Here is a 24,687-nt window from a genome sequence, read left to right on the forward strand (position 1 = left end):
GACTAGACTAGAGAAGGCATTATTTGCATAATCATTAAATCGTGGCAATTAAGGACAAATATTGCTGATGTACAGCATGCTTTTTGGCTAACTTATTTCATTTGTGCTCTTGAATCATTCTCTAACCAGTTTCTTTCCTGCTGGGATGTCCACCATTGTATAGATGTACGTTTTCCATGTGATGTGCTGCAGCATTCAGCTCTTGAATAATGGTGTGAATACAGTTTAATAATGAAGCTCAAAAACCCAGTAATGTCATTAGTCACTCATGGCTCCTGGTCTAATATATACAGTAACAGTTCTGTTAGACTCATCTGAACCTCTGATAAAAATACCGACTTTGAAACGTGAGAAGCATTGTTTATTCTGAGATAGAAATAATGTGCTCATTTGAATTACTTGAAATATGTAAAGATATTAGCTATAATCCTTGACATATAAGGAACTTCTTCAGACTGTTACTAGACTAGAAAAGGACAAGTTTGGATATGGTCAGACACTCCAGACTTCATCCTGTCTTAGTATCCCTGACCAGTGAGCCATAGCAGATACAGTGTGTAAGCATCCCTGAGGAGGGGAAAAAAAGAAGAAATTGCAAGCATTTCAAAAGAGAAAGTTGATGTGGTATAGTCAGGAGAAGATTTCTCTCAACAACAGGAAAATGTACCTAACCTAAAAATTTTCAGATGAGCTTCTACAGCAGACAGCCTACTCTGAAAGCACACAAATTATTTATTTTAGGTACAGAGGAGAAAATGGCCTAAAACTCTGAGGTTTTTCATTTGATGGTAGATATCCGCTGCTGTGTAGTGAGAAAAACAGTTTGTTTAAAAGTACAATGAAAAAAATGTCTCGTGCTTAGGCTGAGGGGATGGCAAAGGTAGAAAGACCTTCAGGTGGTGGTGGGCTTTGGTGGGGGAAGTGACAGGGAAGTTCTTCAGTGTTGACAAATTTAGGCACTACCAGCTTCTTTCTTACTGTAAACAGAAAATACTGCTCAGGGATAAGTTATTTCCTTCTCCAAGAAAAAGACAGAAAAGCAAGTGTTCAAAAGCAAGGGACAGGTAAAGCCTGTCAACTCTACCAGACCTTCCTCAGCTTTTAAAAATGCTGTGCCTGGGGCTTCAAGTCCACTTTCTGGAACCAAGGAAAGCCCAAGAGAGCAAGAGTGTGCAAGGAATCCAGTTTAAAAGAGCTGATTTTTTTGGATATTGTCTGCTGAGGTATCTCCCTGTGCTCTCCCTTGGGAAGGGTCGGGCCTAGAGAAGGGGTGATTGAGGAGAGAGAGGTTTAGCACCAAGGACAGGGTAGGTCTTCGGAGATGCCTCTGATCCTGGCTGGTTTCAGGTATTTGTTTTTCCTGACATTTTGTTTAAATGCAGGCATTTGGAAATTGCAGATCCTTGCATATAAAACATGAAGCTGGCCTTCCCGAAGAGCAGGTTTGTGTTTAGCTGTATTATATTCTGGCTGTGTAAAGTCTTCATTATATACTGGCTGCTTTGACTTTTCCCTGCAAACAACCAGCCTCTGAAACTGCAGGAGGAATTGGAATCATTTTGCAAGACTTGCCTCCAAAGCACAAGTGCTATAAAATATTCAGTACTTAAAACTTCAGCGTAGTTAAAACTTTAACTTTCCAGATTATAATTTCTTAATTGCTTAGAGACATAGCATCGGCCTGGTACAGCAAACTGTAATAACATATGATTGCCTTTACTTTTGTTCTGCTACACAACAGTTTATGTTTCCCTGCTGGGTGTTAATTATTTTTTCCTCAGATTTCAGAAGACACTTTGGTAGTCTGATGGGACAGGGCCAAAAATTTCAGTCTCAAGCTGGGAGGTCTATACAAAGGATTGAATTCTGAACCATAAATTTAAAATTAGTTTCATGTAAAAAGACAAATATATTGCGAGTGAACTTCTACTGTAGTTTTTCTAGCAATGACGCCTCTAATTTCAGAAAGTAAATCAGTCTTGGCTGCTGCTAACTGTATGCTTTGTTCATGCTTTGTGACATTCTAACACAGGCTGCTGTTGAACTAATTATTGCCCAGAAAAAGGAAGGAAATATGATGTGGAAGACACAGAGCTTGATCCAGAGTTCCTCTTGAACTCAATGGGAGTCTTTCTATTGCTTCTGATGAATTTTGGATCAGAACTATGGAATACAATTTCATCTCTCTCTCAAAAAAAAAAAAAACCAAACAGAAACTACTGCTATTAGAACAGTGAAAGCAAACTTCATATTTGTATTGTTATTCAGTGTCATGATTTTAAAAAAAACTTACTTCCATTCAGTCATATAGGACTTTACTTTGATTTGTTGTTGTTTTTGTCTTGATACTCAGATTTTCCTGTAAAAAATTTCTTTCTGGAAGCTTAAATTAAGTGGCCACTTAAAGCTTTATTTAAATATAATAATGTAAAATTGTTTTGGTTCAGTCTCTTGTATATATATATTTTTTTCCATGATTTTCTTGAAGACTTTCCATTATTAGATGAAGTTCCTCAGTTTGTGGTTTTAGTTAATTTGAACTTTGGTAGTTTATAGCTAAAACATTTCTAGTAAACTCACTGATGTTCACAGGCTCTTGGTTCCCCCCATACAGGTACTATTGGATACAATCAAAGGAACAGGATAGATACTCTTATGTATCTTTTAGCATATCCACAAAAACCGATGGTAAAAACAAAAACAATTGAACTGATAGATTTTGAGAAACTGCCTGCTGGACAGAATGCCACGGTTGCTGTGATGAGTTACAGTGGTTATGATATCGAAGATGCTCTTGTCTTAAACAAGGCCTCTTTGGACAGAGGTAAGAACCATCCATCTGTTCTTTCCCACTTCTCTAATGTGCGCTGTAATAATCTTCTTGTTGTCTCATGGTGTTCTTCATATAATAAATTTTACTGATGTTATGAACAAGTACATCTCCAGCTAAGAAATGGAATTCAGAAACTGCTTTTGGCGCTTTTGTTTGTTTTCTGCATGATAGCGACTGGCTGTAGTTCCATGCTTACACTACAGCAGTGGTGAAGTTGCCAAGATGTGAATAAACTTTTGAGTTCTGGGTATTATGAGAACAAATGGCTAGCTTTTGACCTTAAATAACAAAGGATAAATGGTCCTTTTCTGAAAATATTTAGCTTACATAAAAATATAATGTATTAGATAATCTTTTGTCTGGGGCTCGCTTTCTAGATGATTACCTGAGCCTTTGTTCGTTGCTAACAGAGAGAGAGGTCTCATTATTTTCACCAGTATTGAAAGCAATAGATGAAATTAGACTTTTGAATATATTCAGAAAAAGAATGAAATGTGGTGTTTTGTGTTGTTATGAACTTAATGCTCTGAGGGAAAATAATAGTATTGCTTCAAAATAATTTTGTATTTATTCAAGCAGAAACTAATTATCTGCTTCCTTTTTAAAAAAGTAGAGAGTTTAGTGTCTTTTAAGTAAAAGTACATAATCACCAAATGGAAGGTAATTAAGTGAAATCTATGTTTGTACCATGCTGGCCTGTGTCAGTCACACTCCACAATTCTTCAGCGCTTCTTAGAATCAAGAAAAACTCAATGTTAACACTGCTGGGCATTAGGGGAAGAGTTGTTTGAAAACTTAGTCTCTCCCTCTCCCTCAGTTCCCTTCAGGGAAGATGTAACATTGTGGTGCAATCAAATTAGTTTTAGTTTTGGGTAGCTAAAATCAGATTCTTCGAAGAGTTTTCTTCCCCAAACGCACACCCTTTCTCCTAGTTGCTAGGCAGCAATAATAGTATTCCTAGACGTGTATCTTTGGCATTAATGTCCTGCCACATTTAATTTATGCCTCCTTTTCTAAAACAACAACAGCCATGATTTAAAACTGAATGTTTTCTTTTCTGGTAGACTGGTAACATTTACAGGGAGAGCTGTGATGCTTGTCAGGAGTTACTTGACATAATCTAAACATATAGATGTACTGTATGTGGCCATGACCCTCTTTCAAATGAACTAAAATAACATAGGTTTATTAGAAAGCTCTTGGCTGTCTGTAATTCTAAATATGATGCAAATGGGTGGCATTGCTGTACCGAGAGAAATTTCCAAAGATGCTACTTTTCTTACCTAAAAAGCAAAACAAGACTATTTTATAACAATGTATGTAATTCAGACTTCTTTCAACCGGAAAAGAAGTGATAATGTGGTGATTACATGATACACTCAATGGACTCTTTCCTGGTAAGCTAGCTGGTAGCATTAGTAAAAGCTCAGGTTTCTTAGGACCCCAGAAAAGAAGTGCCATTCTGATCCCTTGTTAAAATCTCTCCTCCTCCTATGAGGCATCTCCTGTGAGCCACCAAAGGTAAGCAAAATGCTGTGTGTGTGTGTGTATGCAGAGGTATAGAGGAAGAGGATTTGCAGAATTTCGGAATTCAGAGTCTAATGTCTTAAAAAAAAAAAATAGCTTGCATGATCTGATTTTAAATTGTGAGCTACTAGGTATCCTTGTGCAATGTTGTACTTATTTAACACAATGCATAATCTAACTATTAAAATATGCTTTATGTTCTGTAGCTCAGCAGGTAGTTCAACATTCTTGTTTTATTTTGAGAATGTGTTACAAAGAATTTTTGGACTTCTAGACAGATGAGCTTGTGTTAAATTTTAGGATTTGGAAGGTGTCTTGTATATAAAAACGCCAAGTGTACGCTGAAGCGTTACACCAATCAGACATTTGATAAAGTAATGGGACCGATGTTGGATGCAGCTACACGTAAACCAATCTGGCGCCATGAAATTTTAGATGCTGATGGTATCTGCTCTCCAGGTATGTCAAACTGCACGTTTATTCATGGCATATACGTAATCTGTGGTAGAAATTAACATTCTGTTAATATTTCTTGTACACCTTGTTTTATACTTAGTGTATTTCTTCTCTTAAGGGGACAATACTATAACAGATAATTTAAAAAAAAAAACAAACTAGTTTCTGAAAACACCATGGTACCTGTCACTGTTTTCTATTGTGCGTGATGAAAGGGAGCTTTATGTTTAAGTAGAAGCGGTTATGTTGTGAGTCCTCAACAATGTGACTCTGTTAAAACCTTAGAACTTTTACTCTTCTTAGATCCCCAAATCTGCAAACTTTTAATATTGTGGATCTTTATTGCTTAGTCTGTCATATATTATGTTTTTTTCTTTTGAGAGTAGATTCCTTACTATTTTGATTTCATATATCCACACCTTCTGACATACAGTCAGTTAATGCTGATATTTGAGGAAAAAAAAACATGTATTTTCAGAACTTTGGAAATATGTTTTGAGAGAGGGAATAAGAAAACAAACAAAACTGCATAGATAGATAGATGTGTAACTTGCCCATGCAAATAAATATGAGGAAGAATTCTCCCATACTGGCATCCTTCAATTAGGGGACAACTTAGTAGATCTGCTGAGATCTAGTGTCAGAGGTATTGTAAAAGGCACTAAACTTAATCCCATTATAGCAGCTCAGTTATTACAAAATTGGATCAACTTTGCTCTTTAACACATCGCAGTGGAGTTTCGCTTTCTAAATCAATAAAAAAGGCAATAAACTTCTGAAATATTAGGACAGATAGGACTGAGGCAGGTTCCAGATGGGTACTGTTCTTCTCAGTGGGTGAGTAAACCCTTTTTGAAATAATTTAATGTTGACAGAAAAGAGACAGAGGCCGAGGTTCAGTGTAATTGTGTGTGCGTGGGGAGGCAGGTACTTAATGTACTTGATGCACATTATTATCGCTGGGCATGCTACTGATCTGTTTTTCTGCGTGAAGGGAAGGATAAGGGAAAGGAGGGAGAAATAGCTAATGTATGAGACCAGAAGCAATAGGAAATTGCAGGCAGGGAAGGAGAGGCTAGAAGAAGTCTTGCGCAACTCATTGTGAAAATTATGTGGTGTCCTAAATTTTAGGTGTGAATTTCCAAAACTTGTCAGTTTTAGTCTTGCTTGTTAATTTACCCCTTCTTATGGCAGATGACTTCAGATGCTTTTTTGTGTTCTTTAGTTCCACGGTGTGTTGAATAGCTGTTATTTTCAGTGCCCTCAACATACAAGCAGATCTTTTTTTAGTGTATTCTAGTTTAATGACTCCCCTACCATGTAATATTCAATAAAGTAACATGGCCTGCTTCCAGGAAGTATTGCACGGAGTTTATCTTCTTATATACCTTTTTTTAGCCTAAAATGTATTTCTGACATAGGTAGCCAGATACATTTTCATGGTACTTTTTTCCCCTCTTCTTTGTAGGTGAAAAAGTAGAAAATAAGCAAGTGCTTGTGAACAAATCTATGCCGACTGTGACCCAGACACCTCTGGAAGGAAGTAATGTGCCTCAGCAGCCACAATACAAAGATGTGCCAGTAACGTATGTTGCATCCTAACTTTATACTTGAGGAAGGTAACCCAGGGGAAAGATACCTGAGAAAATGTTCAGTCCTAGAAAAGCCAAAGAAATAAGCTTCATTCTGCAAATTAGAACTAGTCCTCTAGGTCTTGGTTTTTTACAGGATTTTTTGGAGCCTAGGTGATTTTCAGAAGTGCATAGCCACTTAATTCCTAATAATTTGGGTCCTGACACCTGAAAGGCTGGAGTTGCAAAGGCAGAGAGGAACCCTCCTGAAGATGTATGGAGAGGAATCACTGAGGTGTTTCCCAGGAGAAACTGAGAAAAAAGGGGAGACAGTGGTAGAAAGGAGAGGAGTCAAGTGGTGGAGAAACAGAGATGAGTGAGAGGGTAGAAAACATGCGTGTGCTTAGAGTGAGGGGGGGGAACATCTCTTCCATACCAGCTCCCACAGAAAATGACCAATGCTGATTAATGCACAGCCCTCTTTTTGCCAAACAGGAGGGCAGGAGATGGATGGAGGTTTTCCGTTCCTCAGAGACTGATGGTCAGCTCATTCTGGCCACTCTGAGTAGGCGTCCTTTCCCAAGGGACCAGTGAATGGGAAAAGACTGTCAATAAAGATTTTTCCCTTTGTGTCCAGAAAGAACAAGAGAAGGCTTCAGAGGTGGGAGGTGAAAACTTTACATTAACATTAAAAAAAAAAAAAAAAAAGGATTTCCACTGTTTTGTCAGGAGTAGCCTTGGCAGTTTGGTAAATTACCAAAGAGCAAGGCAAGCAATTGGTGCCCAGGTCAGCACTTCTCTGGGATTCATAACCAATAGAACACTCTAGGTAGATGCCTATGAAATATTAGTTAAGAAGTGAAGCAACAGTGTAATTATCAAGAAAGGAAAAAAGGAGCCTTTGCAGGTCAAGGCAAGAATCCTGGGCTCTGAGTCTGTGTCATAGTTTGACCATCTTAGCTACTGCAACATCAGACAAAATAATCTCCTAAATCCAGTAGTGAAATCTGCTATACTGTCATTCTGCAGTGTATGGAAAAAAGCTGATACCAACATAATTTCTCTTTCCTTCCTGCTCTTTCATGCCTAATATTTTTCTTGAATCTCTACATCTCCTGGTACATAAATTCAGGCTTCAAAGCTTCAAAACACTCTAGAGTTCATATCTTTCTGTACCCCATGTTATGTTCTGGCCATGGTTCATTTCTACACCTGCACCTGATGCATAGCTTCAGTCAAGATATTAAATCTTAATTTTGTTCTTAAATTCTCATAGGATATTCTTTAAGCTCCCTTCTTCAGCTATGACCCTCTACTTGGCTTTTGTTTGCTTATTTAATAGAAGATCCAGAAGTCTGCAATATACTAGGAATTTTTTTTTTTGTCAAGAAGAGAGCACGTGACAAAACATACTTTGTTCTTTTCTCTTTCATCTTAATTCTCCCTTTGTTTTTACTGTATCTTTTAATCCTTTTCTTTTCCAGAAATATTCTGGACTCCTGAATTCTTTATTATATGCATGTATATGGGAAGCCAATGGAGCAAAGATGAGATGTCCCATGAAGACTATATTTTAGCCAGAAACTTACCAGTACATAGATACTTGTTTGTAACTTGTGTTTGTGTCATGAATGTAAAAGTCATGCTTTTTCTCCTTTTACTAGCTACAAAGGTGCAACTGATTCTTATATTGAAAAAGTTATGATTTCATCAAATGCAGAGGATGCTTTTTTGATCAAAATGTTGCTGAGGCAAACTAGACGTCCAGAAATTGGAGATAAGTTTAGCAGTCGTCATGGGCAGAAGGGTAAGCTACATATTTAATCAAAATAAATGCATGTTGGGTATGCATACTATACATATGTAATATCATCATGCATGTTTCCATTCATTGGTTCCGATCTTTTATGAATGCAGTGGTAGAAGACCTTATTCCTTTTTGGTTAAGTTTACCTGATTCGGCAAGGATGTTTCTGGAAATGAGGGAGAAATAGGCAAACACAACTTTGTGTTGACTTATAAATATGAAAAATATGGCAATTGCCTATTATAACCAAAACCAGAGTTTTGAGGTTTTATTTTTGTTTTGGGGTTTTTTTTAGGTTTGAATTTGTTTTTAGATAATAGGTTTGTCATGGTTAGCAAGAAGGTTACTGGAGGAAAGAGTCAGAGGGCCAATTTTGAATGGACAAAAAAGACCGGAGCTGGAATGGGATTTGTGTAAGTCATCAGTACAGACGTATTGCTCTAAAGTAGCAGACTAAGGATAAATAACCCAGAGCTGTGATGTAAAAGGGAAAGAAGACAAGATTGCAACTGGAAATGCACCAGCAGAGACCAGAAAGAGTGTGTTTTTTTGTTTTTTTAAGAATACGATTTGATCATGATCTGGGGCGCTGGATCTTCAAACTGAGAGTTGAAAATGGGTATCTACTGGGAAGCTGCTTAGTGGCATATAGCTCTCTAGTGTTGGATGTTAATTGAGTAGTCAGTAAGATGAAAATCAGGAGCCTGTTTCCATGTCTGTTGAAGACAGTAATGGACTCCCTTTGACCTTAATAGCAACAAATCATGACTCAGAATTTCCTCTCTGAATCTTAACGGGCTGGGTGGTGTTAAGAAGGAAGTGACTGAAAACAGTGTGACTGTAAATGACTTTAAAAAATGTTTTGATCCTCTTGGTCTCACTGTGAAACTAGTTTTGACTGATATTAATATTTTCATCTATCTGTACAGTTGGAAACTCTCTAATTTTAGTACTTTTAGCATGATCTTCTGCTTTACTGTATGCACTACACTGAACCTAATGCCTTAATGTTGTAATCTTGTTACACATTTAAGTCTTCTTTTGGTTTGAAAACATTGCTCAGTCTCATGTCAAAGATACTGGGGTGGAAGAGAAAGAGGTTGATACTACTAAATCCTTTCCATTGCAGCACAGACACTCCTCTCCTATTACTGGGCAAGTGTGATATTATCTTAATAACTGTTGGAACAAAAAAATCCTTACTTCCTTATTTTGACTTCTGAGGAACGGGAACCAGAGCATTCAAACAGTTTAAAGCACCAGCCTCTTAATTCTAGTGACACAAGTATCTGCTAGGTCTATGTTGAGGGGACAGAGGGGGAATCATCAAAACTGAGGAAGTAATGAAGGATACTGTTTAGATTTGAAGTGTTTGTTCTTACAATTAGTTGAAGTCGATGAACGTTGCAGTAATAGCTCCACTTATGATATGAGCTGAGGGCCATTGTCTTGCAAACAAACTGGCCTTTCTTGAGCAGTGTTCTCTTCTCTTTGTCAGCAGATGCATGAAAGAGAGGATGCTTTTTGTTAGGAAGAGCTCCCTGCTACTGTCCCCCTCAGCATTTTGTGTCCTTGATTTACCACCAGTCCTTCTCTAGTCCCAGCCTCAGGTGGCTTTGAACTTCCTGTGCTGATTCACATGCTGTATTCTTGGAGTGGAACTGGGAAACTCTGCCCTAAAGTCAACCAGCAGAGAGCTGGTACTTGCACAACATCCATATGAAGATCTGAGCCAGTGAAACGAGATGAAACTGCAAGAAATGTCATCAGTACACAGAATCACAGAGTAATTGGGGTAGGAAGGGACCTCTGGAGGTCATCTGGTCCAACCCCCCTGCTCAAGCAGGGTTACCTAGAGTAGGTTGCTCAGGACCGTGTCCAGCTGGATTTTGAATGTCTCCAAGGATGGAGACTCCACAATCTTTCTGGACAACCTGTTCCTGTGCTCAGTTACCGTCACAGTGAAGAAGCATTTTCTTGCGTTCAAGTTGAATTTCCTGTGTTTCAGTACGTGCCTATTGCCTTTCATCCTGTCATTGGGCACCACTGAGAAGAGTCTGGCCCTACCTTCTTTATACCCCTTCTTCAGATTTTTGTAAGTGTTGATAAGATCTCTCACAGAGCCTCATCTTCTCCAGGCTAAGCAGATGGCAGTAACCAGCTGTAGATCTGTCTTAAATGAAGCTTAAACAGTATCATCTCCAGCATTTTCAGTGCCTGTGTGATTGAAGTGGGGATGAAGAGCACTGCTTACAGATGGACCCAAGGCACAAGTGAGAAGTCATTTTTATAATGTTCCATACCACAGTTTACTACTTTACTCACATGTGTACCCAGAGGTCAAGCTTGAGGCCTTTTTTGACTTGCTGGGGCTATGGAAGTACTTAAGCACCAGTGGCAACAACATGGCCAGGTGACTGAAATGGAAGACTGCATCTCTGTTATGAGATGCAGAGCTGCCACAGTAATCCATATGCCTGTAATTTCCAGGTTTAGTGATCAGGATGTCTGTCTAGAGCAAATCTGTCAGTGAGAAGAGAGGTGAAATGGGTACAAAAGGCTATGTTGATCATAATGTCAGCTGTTACCAGATACATTGCCTCAAGTTCTTTGTAGATGTTTCCCACGGAGTGGAGTCAACACAGATTTTTTCAGTATAGCCAGCTCTCTTCAAGATCACCCTTAACTTCCACAGGTGTGCAGATACTTTCCCATAGACCCATAAAATTGACTTTTGGAACTCTGTATTCGAAAGAAATCCTGCCATTTTTCTTCTCTTGTTAATAAATAGAGACTTTTCTGATGAGCATTGAAATATTACTCCTGATTATATTTTCAAGATGGCTTTTGATCCAAAAATAGGAAGCACTTAAAATCTTCTAGAATTTCTTATTATCTGCCATGGTGTCCATCACCATTACTGGAAAACCAATACCCATTGGATGCTTCAAAAAAGTAAAGAAGGAACAGTACATTCTTGGTTTTCCTTTTACTTGGTTTTTCTTTTTAACATGCAGTCTACTTCTTGGACTACTGCTATATAGGATAGTTTCGGTAAGTGAGGGGGAAGGTCATTAGCTTCAGAGGCAAACAGAAAGAGTTGAGCGGTTTTGATGGTTGCATAGATGCTCCTTCAAGGAAATTCCCTGTGGAGTTGCTTTCAAATAATTTTTAGATCCGAGATACAATGAAAATATGCAGGACAGTTAAGCCTGTAGTAACTATTATAGCAAAGCCCATTTCTTCATATTTTTTTGAGCTTCATCTAACTGGTCCTTGCTCCTATAGGTGGCATGCAATGCTTTAGCTACAAGTTATTATATAACAATATGTTTGGTATTGTGTGTGATGAATTTTCTTGCTAGAGTAAAAAACAGCCTACACATTATAGTAATGAAGTCACTAGATCAATCATGATAAATGCTTTTGGCATCTTGCATGAAAAATTAAAGCAGGTAAGATTTTTTCCTAGCCTGAGCTATTGATGTGAACCTTTAGAAATAGTTACTTGAATGGGATTTAAATGGAACTGATCTTCATACCTCTCCAAAAATCAAGAAAAAGGGTATTCCACAAGTCTAGAACCATAGAGGAGAAGAAAGGGAAGTGAAAGAACGATGCAATAAAACAGAAGGGTGTAGGGCAGACTGCAAGAACACAATATGGCTTTAGGGTGCAGTGTCTTCTTTAAGTGCTAAATATGAAGTAAGGCATCTCCCAGTCTAAAGGAAGCTCATTTCAGAGGTCTTGAAGGACAGACATCTCACTAGTACTCACTCTTATTACTTATCAAACCCTGATATTCAGGGTCAAATACTGTACTGGAATATGCTGATATTTTCTTTAATATCTGGAAATTCACAGAACACTAGCAATATTTTTTCTAAAGTAAAATACCTGTGGAAATCCCATGGTAATGACAAACAACACCCTAAATGCTGTAGGGAACTTAGAGGACTTTCATAATTATGTGTGGCATCACATCAAGTTAGAATGACTGATTCGCCCACATATCTATGCTTTGGGTTTGTAACAGTAATAAGCCAACAACATAAATTATTCATATTGCCAAATGTGCCTTTCAGCTTGCCTTTGGAGCTCAGAGTGGAAACTTTGTAACAGTTTTGTTACAGATTTTGGAGGCATGTATTTGTTAGCTGACCAGCACACCAATCTGTGATAGCCTCTTTCGATCTGGAGAGCAAGCATATTCTAAATTACTACATCCCACTAGGATATATACCCTTACTGGTAGTAGACCTTTCAGTTCACTGGCTTGTACTACATTATGGAAAAGATATTACAAAGAATAGAAAAAAGGAGACGTGTGCTTAGGGGAGGAGATATATATTTTAGATACTAAGGAAAAAAAACTGACAGGAACACTGGAGTTCACTGTTTTGCAACTTAAGTATGCAGTGAAGAACTGGGTCTTGACATCAGTGTTGAATTGCAGGCAGTGATAGAACTTGGCAAAAGGCATGAAAAGGAAAGGGAAAGCCTCCCTTGCTAGCTGTTTAGAAGTATAGCTGGTATCATCATTCTCTGACATCAGCTCGGGGAAGGATCAATCAGAACAGAAGAATATAGACAATTGTCTTGCAAAAATCCTAATACTAACAATTTAACAATTTCCTTTGAGAGAATTTTTAATTAGCCCTAAATTTGTTCGCTCATCATCTTCTGAATGCAGTTGGTTACCCACTTGAAGTTTAATCTGTGAATGTTAGTTTTAAGCCCATCACAGAGCCATTTAAACCTATGATGGGCTTAAGCTAACAAGTATCTTGATACAGTGAGAAGGAGAGAAAGCATATACATTTCTTTATTGTCAATCTTTTCTGTGAAGTATTTTCATTTTCTAAAAGAAGTACGTGCAAGTGAGATTTGATTTCATGGAATTGTAATGATAGTTTTAAAATAATTAACCGTGGAGAAAATAAGGTTACATGAACCATATTTCTCAATTTTTTTGTCATGGGCCTTTTCTTGTATTCCAAATTGATTTGTATTCCAAAGCTATACTTTGTCACTGGGGCAGAAGGAAGCAGAGTAACAGAATCGGAAAGTGTCTGGGATAAAACAGATTAAATCTCACAAACCAGCTTTAGCCTTTTGTTAAAGAGGAGCCTTTCGTTAAATATGTATGTAGGTTCTGTAGGCCTCTGTAATAATTTAGATCTATGCTACTGCATCTGTATTTGCTACCTTCTTTGTGTCCTCTCCCATGTCAACACTCTTTGGCAAGGGTCACTTCTTCCTGGCTGTCCACCACACCCTCTTTTCATGCAAGTCCATCTTTTAAGTACACTTCTTCAGAACTGCCTGTAAACCCTAGCCTTCCCTTTGAGACCTGTCAACAAAGAAGGATGTGGAGAGAACAGAAAAACAAATGCAAGACCATCAGGTTGTGTTCTAAAACTCACCAGCTAATAATTTGCTTTATCTCAATATTCATCTTCAAACTGGATGTTGCAGTAAGTTCTTTGGGACTGGGACTGTCCCTTTAGTGTGTAAAGCCCTTAAGCTTCTAGTGTATAGGAAACAAATACACATTTACCAGAGGAGACTTATTTTAATCTTTAGAACTTTGTTTTAACTATATTGCATCATATATTTTCCAGAAGGATAAAGAAACTTTTCAGTTTATTATTTTATTTTTCAATCTTGCATTCTTCCAGCAATTTTACTTTTCAAAGCACAGAAGGCTGAAGGATTGTGAAGCTAAAGAAGCTTCATCTGAGTTCCATACAAACTAAATTATTATATTTCCAGATTTCCTCTTGCTTTGCTACAAGTCACAATGAGGAAAAAGTTGGGCTCCTTTGATGTGAAAAAAAGCAATATATCACTTCTCTGAAAGAACATTTCTCAGTCTCTCATGTGAAAAAGGATTAACACCTCCAACAAAGGTCCTGTAGATCACAGAACTAAGCAGCAATACTGAACAGTATTCCTGAGGAGTGGAAAAACTGTATTTAAGCAAGAGATTGTTTGAACTAGCAAACAGAAGCTTTTTAATAGCTGAAGATCTAAGATAAAGGATTAAACCTTTCTGAAGTATCTGCACTTAAACAACTCTAAAGACAAGGAAACGAGTTGAAATTCATGAAAGATGTTCTTTGTTTTCCTAAATGAACCATGTTCTTTAGTGTCAAAACAAAATCCATTCACAGCATTGTCAACTACGTAAACTTTATTGCAATACCATTTATCTGCCAAAGTCTGGGCTTGCTTGCTTTTTTGAATTTTTACTGCTTTGGAGCATCTGCCTATTGCTTGTCTAAATTTATAGCTGAGAACAACTTATCTTTATCCTTTAAATAACCACTTGTACAGTACATATAAGCGGAGCACATAAAGTAAGATGTTAGTTTTAAATGACTACTTGTGTCGTTTTCCCCCGTGTTACAAGTCAGACTTAGTACATTATCTGTAATGAAACATCAGTGGGCTGATAGGAATTAAATGCTTGAAGTGGTATTAAAAAGACTTTGCTGTTACATGACTGCAGGAATGTGAGATGATTAAAACTCATTAGGCATCAGGAAAGGTAGGAATTTTTACCTTATTTTTATCTTCAAAGGTAGAAAATGAGATGTCAGAATTCCATTAAAACTTCTGATATGGGTTTTTCTGTTTGCTTTTAACAAAACCCTTGGTTAGCTTGCTCTCTTAGGAAGAAAATTACAGCATTTTTTATCTCAAGCAGCAAACAGGTAACCTTCTGACCTTTTCAGTAAATCCTCAACTGAACCTCTGAAATTAGGGTGATTTAGCATTTTATGGCACAGAACAAAAATCTCTAATTCTGTTTCCAAATAGTGTATCCTGAACACACATTTTATTAAGCTCTTGACTCATTCAGCCATGTGTATTTTGTAAAGTTCCTATGGTTATTGTTTTACAATAGCTGCTTCCAGAAGCATTGTAAGGGTTTCAATTAATCAGCTCTTTGTGTGCTTCAGACTATGCAAATTTATCACATCAGACCATTCAGCAGCTCATGGGAAAGCAGTGTACAAACTGTATTGTCTTCTAGCACCTCCTCTCATTTAGAGTGATGTTTTTAATAAGAAAACTAATCAAGTTTACTTATGCATTATTTATCTGTTAATTTTAATTCTGTTCTTTACCTTTTATGTCAAATGGGATGTAGCAAGTGATATGATAGATCAGTGAATGATTCCACATTGAACAAAGCTTATACGATACAGCACTTTTCTTCTGGAGTTGTTTTATACTTAGTTAGACAATATAGTATGTAATTAGAGGGTTTTGAAGCAGATGTACATTTTTGTTTAACCTTAATAATTTTTACTGATCCATTTGTAACTTGTCCACAATAGACAGTGCTGTGTTATAGCTACAACTCCTCTTAATTCTGTGACGTAGTCTAATTTCTCATAGGAGTATTTACAAATTCTGTCAAGTCTGGTAAATCTAAAATAGACACCTTTTAAGTTATTTTTAGCTCTTTTACCACTATATCATTGGAATAAATAAACAAGTACATTTAGTAATGCACTTCTTTTCATCTCGCTGATAGAAACTGGTATTACTGCTGCTGCTATTCAGTTAGTCTCTTTGCTCTCTAATGTCCCTCCTGCTGGTAGTAATTAGTTTTCTATATTAGGTTGTTTAGACTTATTTGATTTTTTTTTTTTCATTTGGCATGTGCGTGTAGAGAAGGCATCTTATCGTAGCTGGTGGAAAAACTTTCCCATACTGTTGTGTTTCCTCCCTGTCCCCTTCCCATGTCCCCCCCCCGCCCAACCCCCCCCATTGCTGAACTGCTGTTTTACAAGTCTGTATATGTGCAGGCTGGCAGCAAGCTGTTAAAGCGACCATACCAAAGATGCAAATTCTGGAAACCTGAATTTCTCCGGGTTAGAAAAAGAAACTCTTAAAGGACAAAAGTAAGGGGATTAAGGGATCTTTATTCTCTGTCCTAAAATACTGCATATATACTGGGCCCTGTGTAGGACATGGGTGTTGAGATCCTGTGCAGACTGGGCCATGTGTGAGGATAGGGGCCATCAGGCATAGGCAGAGGGCTGTCATTTAGTGGCTGGTATACAATACCGTTGAAAATCACGGCTTATGACTGTTTTATACTTGCAAGTAAAACTACTGTAGAAATCTGATTTAAGTTTATTCTCATTTAAGCTGTTATCCTTGCAGCAAACTGCCATGCTCATTAATCCACTTTTTTTGAGAGAGAAATCTTAAAAGTATTTGCTACCATTGTAATTAATTTCACCCTAAGATGACATCATGAAATTCATATACAAAGCTTATTCTGGAACTGGATTTGATTTATAATTGAAAAGAAATGAGATTTAGCAAGCTACTGTATGCTATCTTGCTCAAACATATAAGCCTCTTGTTAGTCCACACATTAAAAAAAAATCTTGCTTTTTTTGTTTTGTCTGGAAAAATATTTGCAGCCTTTTCTGACTGTTACTGTTTGATTGTTGTGCTAGATGACATGTCCGGAGTGTGTAGGTGAGAGCAGATTCTGGCCCATAGTAGTACAGCATTTAGTCTGAAACTCTATTGCTAAATATCAGATGGAGCATATAAAAATGTGTGAAGGGGAAGGTGGAGGTGAATGTAACTGAATAACATTATTTTCTGTGTCCTATTTGACTAAAATATATTCTGGGGAACAGTTTTCATGTGATGCCTAAATTAATAGGAATTAGGAAATCAGTAAAAACTTTCAGTAAGAGCCACAGACCCAAGATACTCACTAGTTTAAGTGAGTCCTGTTAATGAATACTTTATGGGGAATAGCTGGGCAGCTGAAATGCAGATCATACTTTGACAGGGCAAGATTTGGAAATTGAGGTTGTCTTAAATCCAGCATCTTCTTTTTCCTTTTACTGTTTCATTAGCCAGTTTCAAGCCATAATTCCACTTAGCATGGGTTAATTCACTTGATCACTTTTTCATACTTTCCTTAGTGGCAGCTGCTTGGCAATAAAGTGCTGGTAGACTTGTGTTTCACTGCTTCTGCTGCAAATCGGGGCTCAGCAATTGTGGATGCAAAAAGAGTAGCAAATTCTGGAGCTTACAGTACAGACCTGTAAGCAGCAGCTTGCTTTTGTAGAGCTGCCAAGGAAAAGTGACTGCAAAATGAAATGAAGTTAACAATTTACCGAATTGCAGTTATGTGCTTTTAGAAGTAGCATTGTTTACAGGAAAGGTGTCCTTTTTACAAGAGAGAATGAACTTTCTTAAAACACGGGGGGAAGAAACTGCTCTCTGTCCTGTTCTCTAAATTATATGTTTGTGCTATAGGTCTATTGTGTAAACTCAGCAACTTCCTAAAATACAGAAGCTTAGAACTGAGCTTTTATAGCTTTTTTTTTTTTTTTTGGGGGGGGGGGGCTAAAATAGAAACTTTAGAAATGGCCTAGTGAGCCTCGCATTTCTGGATTCTGTCTAAATATTTTGTTTTTAACTTCTAAGCTCATTATGCTGTCTTTGTGTTAACTTGTATTAAAATCTGTCAGCTATGACTGGTCTCATAACCACAGTCAGCGGACCAGAATAAGTTAATTATTTACTTGTGTCACTAGTGCTCTTCATCTAATGAAATGCACAGCTGTGTTAGATCTGCAGTTGGGTGTGTAGGTGCCATTGTTCCGCAAGTCAGCGGAGGGGAGAAGCCGCTATGATGGAGAGCCCTCAGCTCTTTCTGCTGTTCTGCCTTTCTGTGTCGATTTCATGGATCTTTTATCATTCACTTTCACACAAAACAAACAACACAGTGGCTGTCTGCTATGGGAACCGTCTTGGCATATAAAAGGTTTCCAGAGACTAAAGTAATTTTAAGTTAGCTAAGATTTAATTTTTGTCTTACAGGTGCCCTGAAGTCCAGATGCAACCTAACGCTTTCTTAGAAGTAAATGGGAATGAGGAAAAATATACATGCCCTGATATATATAAACACACACAAATACATTTATATATATATATATTTTTTTAGGATAAAAATGCTGTGTGCAAGAGAGATGGTGGGGTTTTTTTTTTTTTCAGCAAATGATTGCTGCTCGGCGGGGAAGGGGAGAAGGATGTTACTGATTTATCATAATAGAAAAATGAAAATTAGTTTGTAAAAGGTTTAAAAACTAAATACTAAAAGCCCCCGGACGCTCCAATCCTTTCTTTCTGCTCCCTTCCCCCATGCTTACCATTCTCATTCTGTTAACTACTGTCCCATACACCTATCCCTGTCTTGCTTGGACAGTGGAAGAGGAGCTCCCTCCTGAGCAGACGCCAATATCCCCCTGTGAACTGGCTGGTGGGGGGATGCCTTTTTAGGGTTGTAACCGGCACCCTCAGTCTTGCAGGAGCCCCCTCCACTCCAGGACCGTTCCCAGAGCATGCTCTGGCAGTTGCAGCAGGCTGAGCTCAAATAGCTTGCAGGCTTTTTCAGCTCTGAGGGCTTCTGGAAGAAATTGTCCAACTGAAACAGTAGCTTTGGTTCAAAGGAGTACGGGCTTAAGCAGCTGCATTTTAGCACCTGAATTTGAATGTTAGATCTCTCTGTCATTTATAGCTGCAGTATTTTCATCTGCAGAATTCACTGTAGAAACAGTCATAAGAGTTGGGAAAAAAAATTCTGTGATGTGTGATAGACTATTGTAAATGGGTTTCAGGCTCTGTTTCATCTTTCCTAAATAGTTTTAGAGTTTGTCTTTTTGTTTGTTTTAAATCCAATAATCTAATAAGACTGAAAAAAGCTTCTGAAACTTTTAAAGACATATTTTGTCAGTCCTTGTACACAAACTGTAAGCAGTCTGGGGAGCAGATCATACTTTGTAATTCCTGAAGGGCAGTCTTTGCTCAGTAAATGAATGCTACCTGAAAAAAAAACATTATTTTTTATATTTTTCCCTATTCATCTCCCCTCAGCCCCTGCCAAAGTCCTGACTTCATTCATTTGTTTTTATTTACAGCATTTAGCAAAGATACATATGATAAACAGATTTCAAATTAATAATAATTTTAGGTGCCCAAAGAGATGTTGTAAGAGGCTTGATTTTTGTTGTTGTTTTGTTTTGTTTTGTTTTTCTTTCAGGCAGTAGTAGCACCAGCTCTAAAACCTACATCTCCTTTGAGGTGTTCCAGACTGGCTGGTCAGAAGTTTCTGGTCGCCTCTGAAAACTATCTAAAGCTTTCTTCCCTAATTTGCTAACTCACAAATCACTGGAAGCGTTATGTAAGGCTATGCTAATTTTGCCAGTTCTGTCTTCTAGCCTGCAGGTTGTGAGCACTGGTCATGGTAATGAATCTGGGTAAAAAGTGATCCATGAGAAAGAGAGGAGGAGGAAAACACTAAAGAAAATCTGGTGATAAGCATCGGCCCTGCTGGTGGTTTGCTGCTTGTGAATTGAAATGTTTTCTCTTCTGCAGGGGTGTGTGGACTGATTGTTCCTCAGGAGGACATGCCATTTTGTGATACAGGAATCTGTCCAGATATCATAATGAACCCTCATGGCTTCCCATCACGTATGACGGTCAGTGGTTACGTTACGATTAAAGAGACAGGGTCCCCCAGTAGAGCAAGTGGAGTGGCTTAGCCAGAAGAAATTTAAAAAAAAAAAGAAAATTGGAAATGCACAGTTGCACTGAAAATATTCTCCAGTCATCATGCCATTTGCTTTTGCTCTCTTAAGAGTAGTCAGCAATCTGTTTTGCATGATTCAAAACATCCTAATATAAAATGAATAGGGATGTGGTCTGTTTGTTCATCATATTCATGTCATTCTGCATTAAACTAGTACTTCAGTTGTATTCTTTCCATGTGAAAGTTTCTTGTTCTCCCTGCTTCTTCTGTTTTGCCTGTGTTGCTGTACTATTAAGCAGACTGGGGCAAATTGCATGAGGTGCAGAGTGGAAAGGAGTTTTAATATAGTTCTAGAGCTACGTAACTTCTTAACATTACATCCTATTGCCTGGAATTAATGCAAGTGTTGTACCTGTGCTGCAGGGCCACACTAAATACATCACAACTTGGCCTTTATGTGGGACTTCTGATTTTTTCATACAGTCTCTGACGTTTTTTTCTTCATTAGCTTCCTCCCTTTTGTTCTCCCTTGTGCTGTCTAGTGTGTCAATCTCTGAGGCTGTCTTGGAGAGCGGAAGGCCACACTGGATCCTGCTCACTGTCCAGACAAGTGGGAAGAATGGGGTTGCCTAACTCTGGACCTTAAAGAGGTTTCCAGACCCTGCCATGTGTCTGGTTTTCACCCCTTCACACAAGAGCACTCCCTGTTCTCCTTGGGTTTCCTCTATTCCTCCTACCGCATGCAGTAGCCCAGGCTGCCACCTCCCAGACACTTTGCCTTGCTAACTTGCACTGCAGCTAATCCAGAGATGTGCTGGTGCAGGCGAGCAGCTTCTCGCCCAGCCAGATGTGCATGCGCTCTGCATTCAGCTGCATCTCTTCAGCCAGGCCAGGAGGTAACAGCGCGTCCTGCCGCTGGGCAGGCTTCGGGGGCCACATCCTGGGCAGGACTAGAGGGGCCTTGGCAAGAGGGCAAGCAATGAGCAAGTTTTTCCCCACTGGAATAGGTGCTGGCAGCCATATAGAGGATGGTATGTTTTTAAAGTCCAGGAGGTGTTTGACAAGGGAGAGGCACATACTGGGGAAGGCACTGCTCCCTGTTAATTCTGTTTGTCCTTGCACAGGTAGGAAAGTTAATTGAACTCTTGGCTGGAAAGGCTGGGGTCCTGGATGGCAGATTTCATTATGGAACAGCTTTTGGAGGCAGTAAAGTTAAGGATGTGTGCGAAGATCTTATTCGCCATGGTTATAACTACCTAGGGAAGGACTACGTAACATCTGGTATCACTGGGTAAGAATCTGCTGCATCATTTTAGATGTTTCAGGGGAGTGGGAAAATCCTGTTGAGACACATCTGAAAAATCTTCTTATGCCTGCAGAGCTCAGGAACTTTCTCTTATTGACAAGCCACTCTTTGAGATGGAGAAAAGGGGCTGAAGAAAGGGGCACTTCTCTCTCTCTCTCTCTCTCTCTCTCTCTCTCTCTCTCTCTCTCTAAAGTAGTATGTAGTTCCTCATTTTAGGAATTATTGGTATTTGCATGACTGTAATGTGTCAATTGCCCTTGTAATATGTATCAAAATCTCACAACTTCTGCTCCATGAAAAAAAAGTAGAATCAAGGTTTTCTTTCTGAGAGATTATAAGTAATGTCAAGGTTCTGTTGGTAGTAATTTTTATATACACTTGCAATCAGATTAGCATTTTCATACCGACTATAAGAGGACTGTAAAATATGGATTTGGAGGCAGGTGTCTGTTCCTTGGGAATATTTTGTGTGTGCTTTTTTTTTTTGCCCCCCCCCCCTTTTTTTTTCCCTTCCACTGATTACACAATGATTCAGTCTGGCATAATACTCTAATCTGCAAACTTCCTGCTGGGTTGATCAGACTGGCTTCTGAGACATGGAGTTCAAAGAACGTAAGATAGTTTAGGAACAGGAAAAGGCCATATGGCTTCACATGCCTGCCCTTCCAAAATGTGTCTTAATCCTACCTTCCTGCTATTTTTATTATCCTCCCAGTTCCCTTTTTCTCTATGAACGAGCTTAGGTCTCTCTTGTATTTCTTTTATACTTTTTATTTTAATTGCTTTTCCTACTAACTTATTCCATATGTTGTTTATCTTTTTGTTTAATAGATACGATTTTATTTTCCCTACCCACTCCATATTCCATAAATTTTATATGAACTCTCCTTGTGTTTGAAACACTTTCTGTTGATATATTACGGTAATTTTTAGTCAAATTTGACTAATCTCCTTTCCTTGGGAGAATAAAATCATCTTGCTAAAATCCCCTTATTCCCTTCCCCCAAACTTAAACTTTGGCATACCCTATCTAGAGACTTTGCTTCAGGATAGTGGTAGTCAGAAAGGTATTTTTGCAATAAAATTTCATATGCTTGATTTATTTGTTATGAAATGTGAAGGTAAATATGTGTGAAAGTTTGCAAATTCCAAACGTCTAGTTATATTTTATTATTTACATAGATACGCAGCTTTTAGAATAACACTACATCATGTCAGTAATGACTGAATGGGATGTGTAATTCTGTTGTCTCCTGCTTTTTACATTGCACATATATATATATTTTTTTTAATAAATCAAGAGCAGTGCTGAGTTTGGCTGTATTCAATCTGGTATTTCTTAGTAAGTGCTGAAGGTGGTAGCTGGGAAATGACTGAATGCTTTCAACTGTTGGTTTCTGATCTCCAGATGCTTATACTGTTCTTAATGCTGGGGGGTTTTGAAATGCAGAAATCTTTAGCCATTACTCCAGCTCCTAGAATGGAGTAACACCTTCCCATACTGGTTACAGATACTCTTGAGCTGATACAACTAGGTAAACACGGTTCTTGAGAGCTCTCCTTCCCCTTTTCCCTTTCCGGGGCCTGCACTGATGTGCCACCACGCAGTGAGGGTTTTTACCAGTCTGCGTCTTCCGTTATGCTTCAAAGTGGTGCGTAGAGAGAATTAGCAGATATGATTTGAGACACTTCCAAGTCTCAAATATTTATAACATTTACAATCTTTATCGGTTGCTGATGACACCATCGAAACACCTGTGTGCAGACAGAGGGAGGACTGAAGCAGTACCTGCATGTATAGCAGTGTGTCTGCACAGCATGTGATAAAAGTTCAGGAGCTCCTTCCTTGCTAGGATGGATATAGCAGTACGTGATGCTGGAAGTACCGCCCTTCTGTTCAAAAGGGTTCTCTGTAGGGTTTCCAGACTGATTGCCCTGAAAGCCCAAACACTTTTTTCCAGAACCCACGATTCCCAGATTGTTTCAAATTTCACTTGTCCACAACACTTTCTTCTGCATTAAGGTAAATAAATGCTAACTGTAAATATTGTTGTTTTTTTAATTCCTTCAGGGAGCCTTTGGAAGCATATATCTATTTTGGTCCTGTGTATTACCAGAAACTGAAGCACATGGTGTTGGATAAAATGCATGCGAGAGCTCGAGGACCCAGAGCAGTGCTTACCAGGTATTGTTATAGACTAAATGCAAAAAGTACTTAGTGTACACTGAGAAGTGTGCTCAGCAGACAGAGGGGTACAAAACAAAGTTTGTTTACCTTTTGATACTTGAAACGAAATGCTGTTAGCTTTTAATACACTGTTAAAGAGCAAAAGCTGTCACAGTAGACTGTGGTAAAAGATTGTTTTGAATGACCAGACATGTTCCATGTGGTCCAAAACTGAGTTTGCTTCTCTGCATTTTGTTGGCAGTTGTTAAAAATATCACTTATTGATTCTTGGTGTATGCTCTGGCCCTCTCCTGTCAAATTGCTCATTATCATAGGTGTTTTAGGAGGGTTTTTTTTTTTCCTTTAACAGTAGTACTTTTACAAAATCAGGGATGAGTAGAAAGAAAAACTTCCTTTTAATATTTCAGCATTCTTTTGGTACTGATCAGTTAATGTGGCCCATGCCTTCATCTGTTAAGGCAGAGCAAGCTCATTGGCTCCAGTATGGTGCAAACAAACATTAAAATGATGTGTGTCCCTGGTATGCTTGCACTTTGCCATGCAGACTCTTCCATTCAACTCTCAAAACCTGACTTTCTGAAGGAGCTTTAGAGTTGTATGTGCCAGTCCACAGTTCTCATCCAATTCTGTTCAGGAGAATTGCCCTTTCACACTAAAAGTGCAAAATTTACACAGAAGGCAACAATAAATCTCCATTTTTGTTTATCCAGTTAAAGATATAGCCTCAGTTCCTTCAGAGTCATGATCATTGCACTAAGCCTGAACTTGGCTTTCATCTTCAATAAAAAGGTTGATTAACAGGTTAATGTTTTCTGGTGTCAAATTCTGAAGTCAAGCAGGTATGGTATTCTCTAAGAAAGATAGGTGTTACTCCTGTCTCTGGACCTTTGAGGCATCTGAAATGTTCTGCTTTCGTTGATGTTACTTACCTTTTCTCCTTAAAGCCAAAACAACTTTTTGGCTGTGAGCTCTATGGTTGCTTGCACTGTTGTTCTAAATTGCCAACATTCCTGGCTCACAAGAAAGAGTTCAGTGGCACAGACTTTGCTTTGAGGAGGCTTCTAGTGGATCACTTTGTCTCCCTCTCTCCATCACAGTAGGATTATTTGCATTATCTCTAAATCTTGCGAAAAAGTCAGTTGGCAGCTAGTCTTGAATATTCTGTCAAAGATTATTCTAAATTTCCTTTGTTTGTTTTTCTGGACTATCATGTACACCTGTTGCATGGTGCTACTCTTCTTTTTGACTTGTTCATGTAAATTTATGATCCATGCCTTTTGTTCTGTCTTTGACATGTATGCACAAGGTCATGTCTATCTTGTCCTTCCCTATAATAAGGATGATTTATATTAATAACTTTTCTTCAAATCATAATTTACTTTTTATGTCTCTGTGGTCCTGTGCTGATCCACTTCTCT

General features: G+C 38.3%; 1 protein-coding gene across 12 annotated transcripts in view; it reads left to right on the forward strand.

The window, feature by feature from the left end:
* The window catches only part of POLR3B (RNA polymerase III subunit B), an 86,395-nt gene that overhangs the window by 50,095 nt on the left and 11,613 nt on the right, over nucleotides 1–24,687 (forward strand). For 8 of the 12 annotated variants that reach the window (XR_003252046.1, XM_026056778.1, XM_026056782.1 and 5 more), the window contains 7 exons: nucleotides 2,615–2,824; nucleotides 4,661–4,819; nucleotides 6,285–6,402; nucleotides 8,052–8,194; nucleotides 19,622–19,725; nucleotides 20,900–21,066; nucleotides 23,153–23,266. Coding sequence is in view for 9 of the 12 variants with exons in the window: in XM_026056778.1 (XP_025912563.1) it covers nucleotides 2,615–2,824; nucleotides 4,661–4,819; nucleotides 6,285–6,402; nucleotides 8,052–8,194; nucleotides 19,622–19,725; nucleotides 20,900–21,066; nucleotides 23,153–23,266 (1,015 nt within the window). In the remaining 3 variants the exon portion in view is untranslated. Of the gene's footprint in view, nucleotides 1–2,614; nucleotides 2,825–4,660; nucleotides 4,820–6,284; nucleotides 6,403–8,051; nucleotides 8,195–9,692; nucleotides 10,312–19,621; nucleotides 19,726–20,317; nucleotides 20,807–20,899; nucleotides 21,067–23,152; nucleotides 23,267–24,687 lie in introns of those variants that run through there. The other 4 variants (XR_003252047.1, XM_026056784.1, XR_003252048.1 and 1 more) reach the window with 3 other exon arrangements.

Source organism: Apteryx rowi, unplaced genomic scaffold, assembly GCF_003343035.1.
Source record: "Apteryx rowi isolate R43461 unplaced genomic scaffold, aptRow1 scaffold_133, whole genome shotgun sequence".
Classification (NCBI taxonomy): domain Eukaryota; kingdom Metazoa; phylum Chordata; class Aves; order Apterygiformes; family Apterygidae; genus Apteryx; species Apteryx rowi.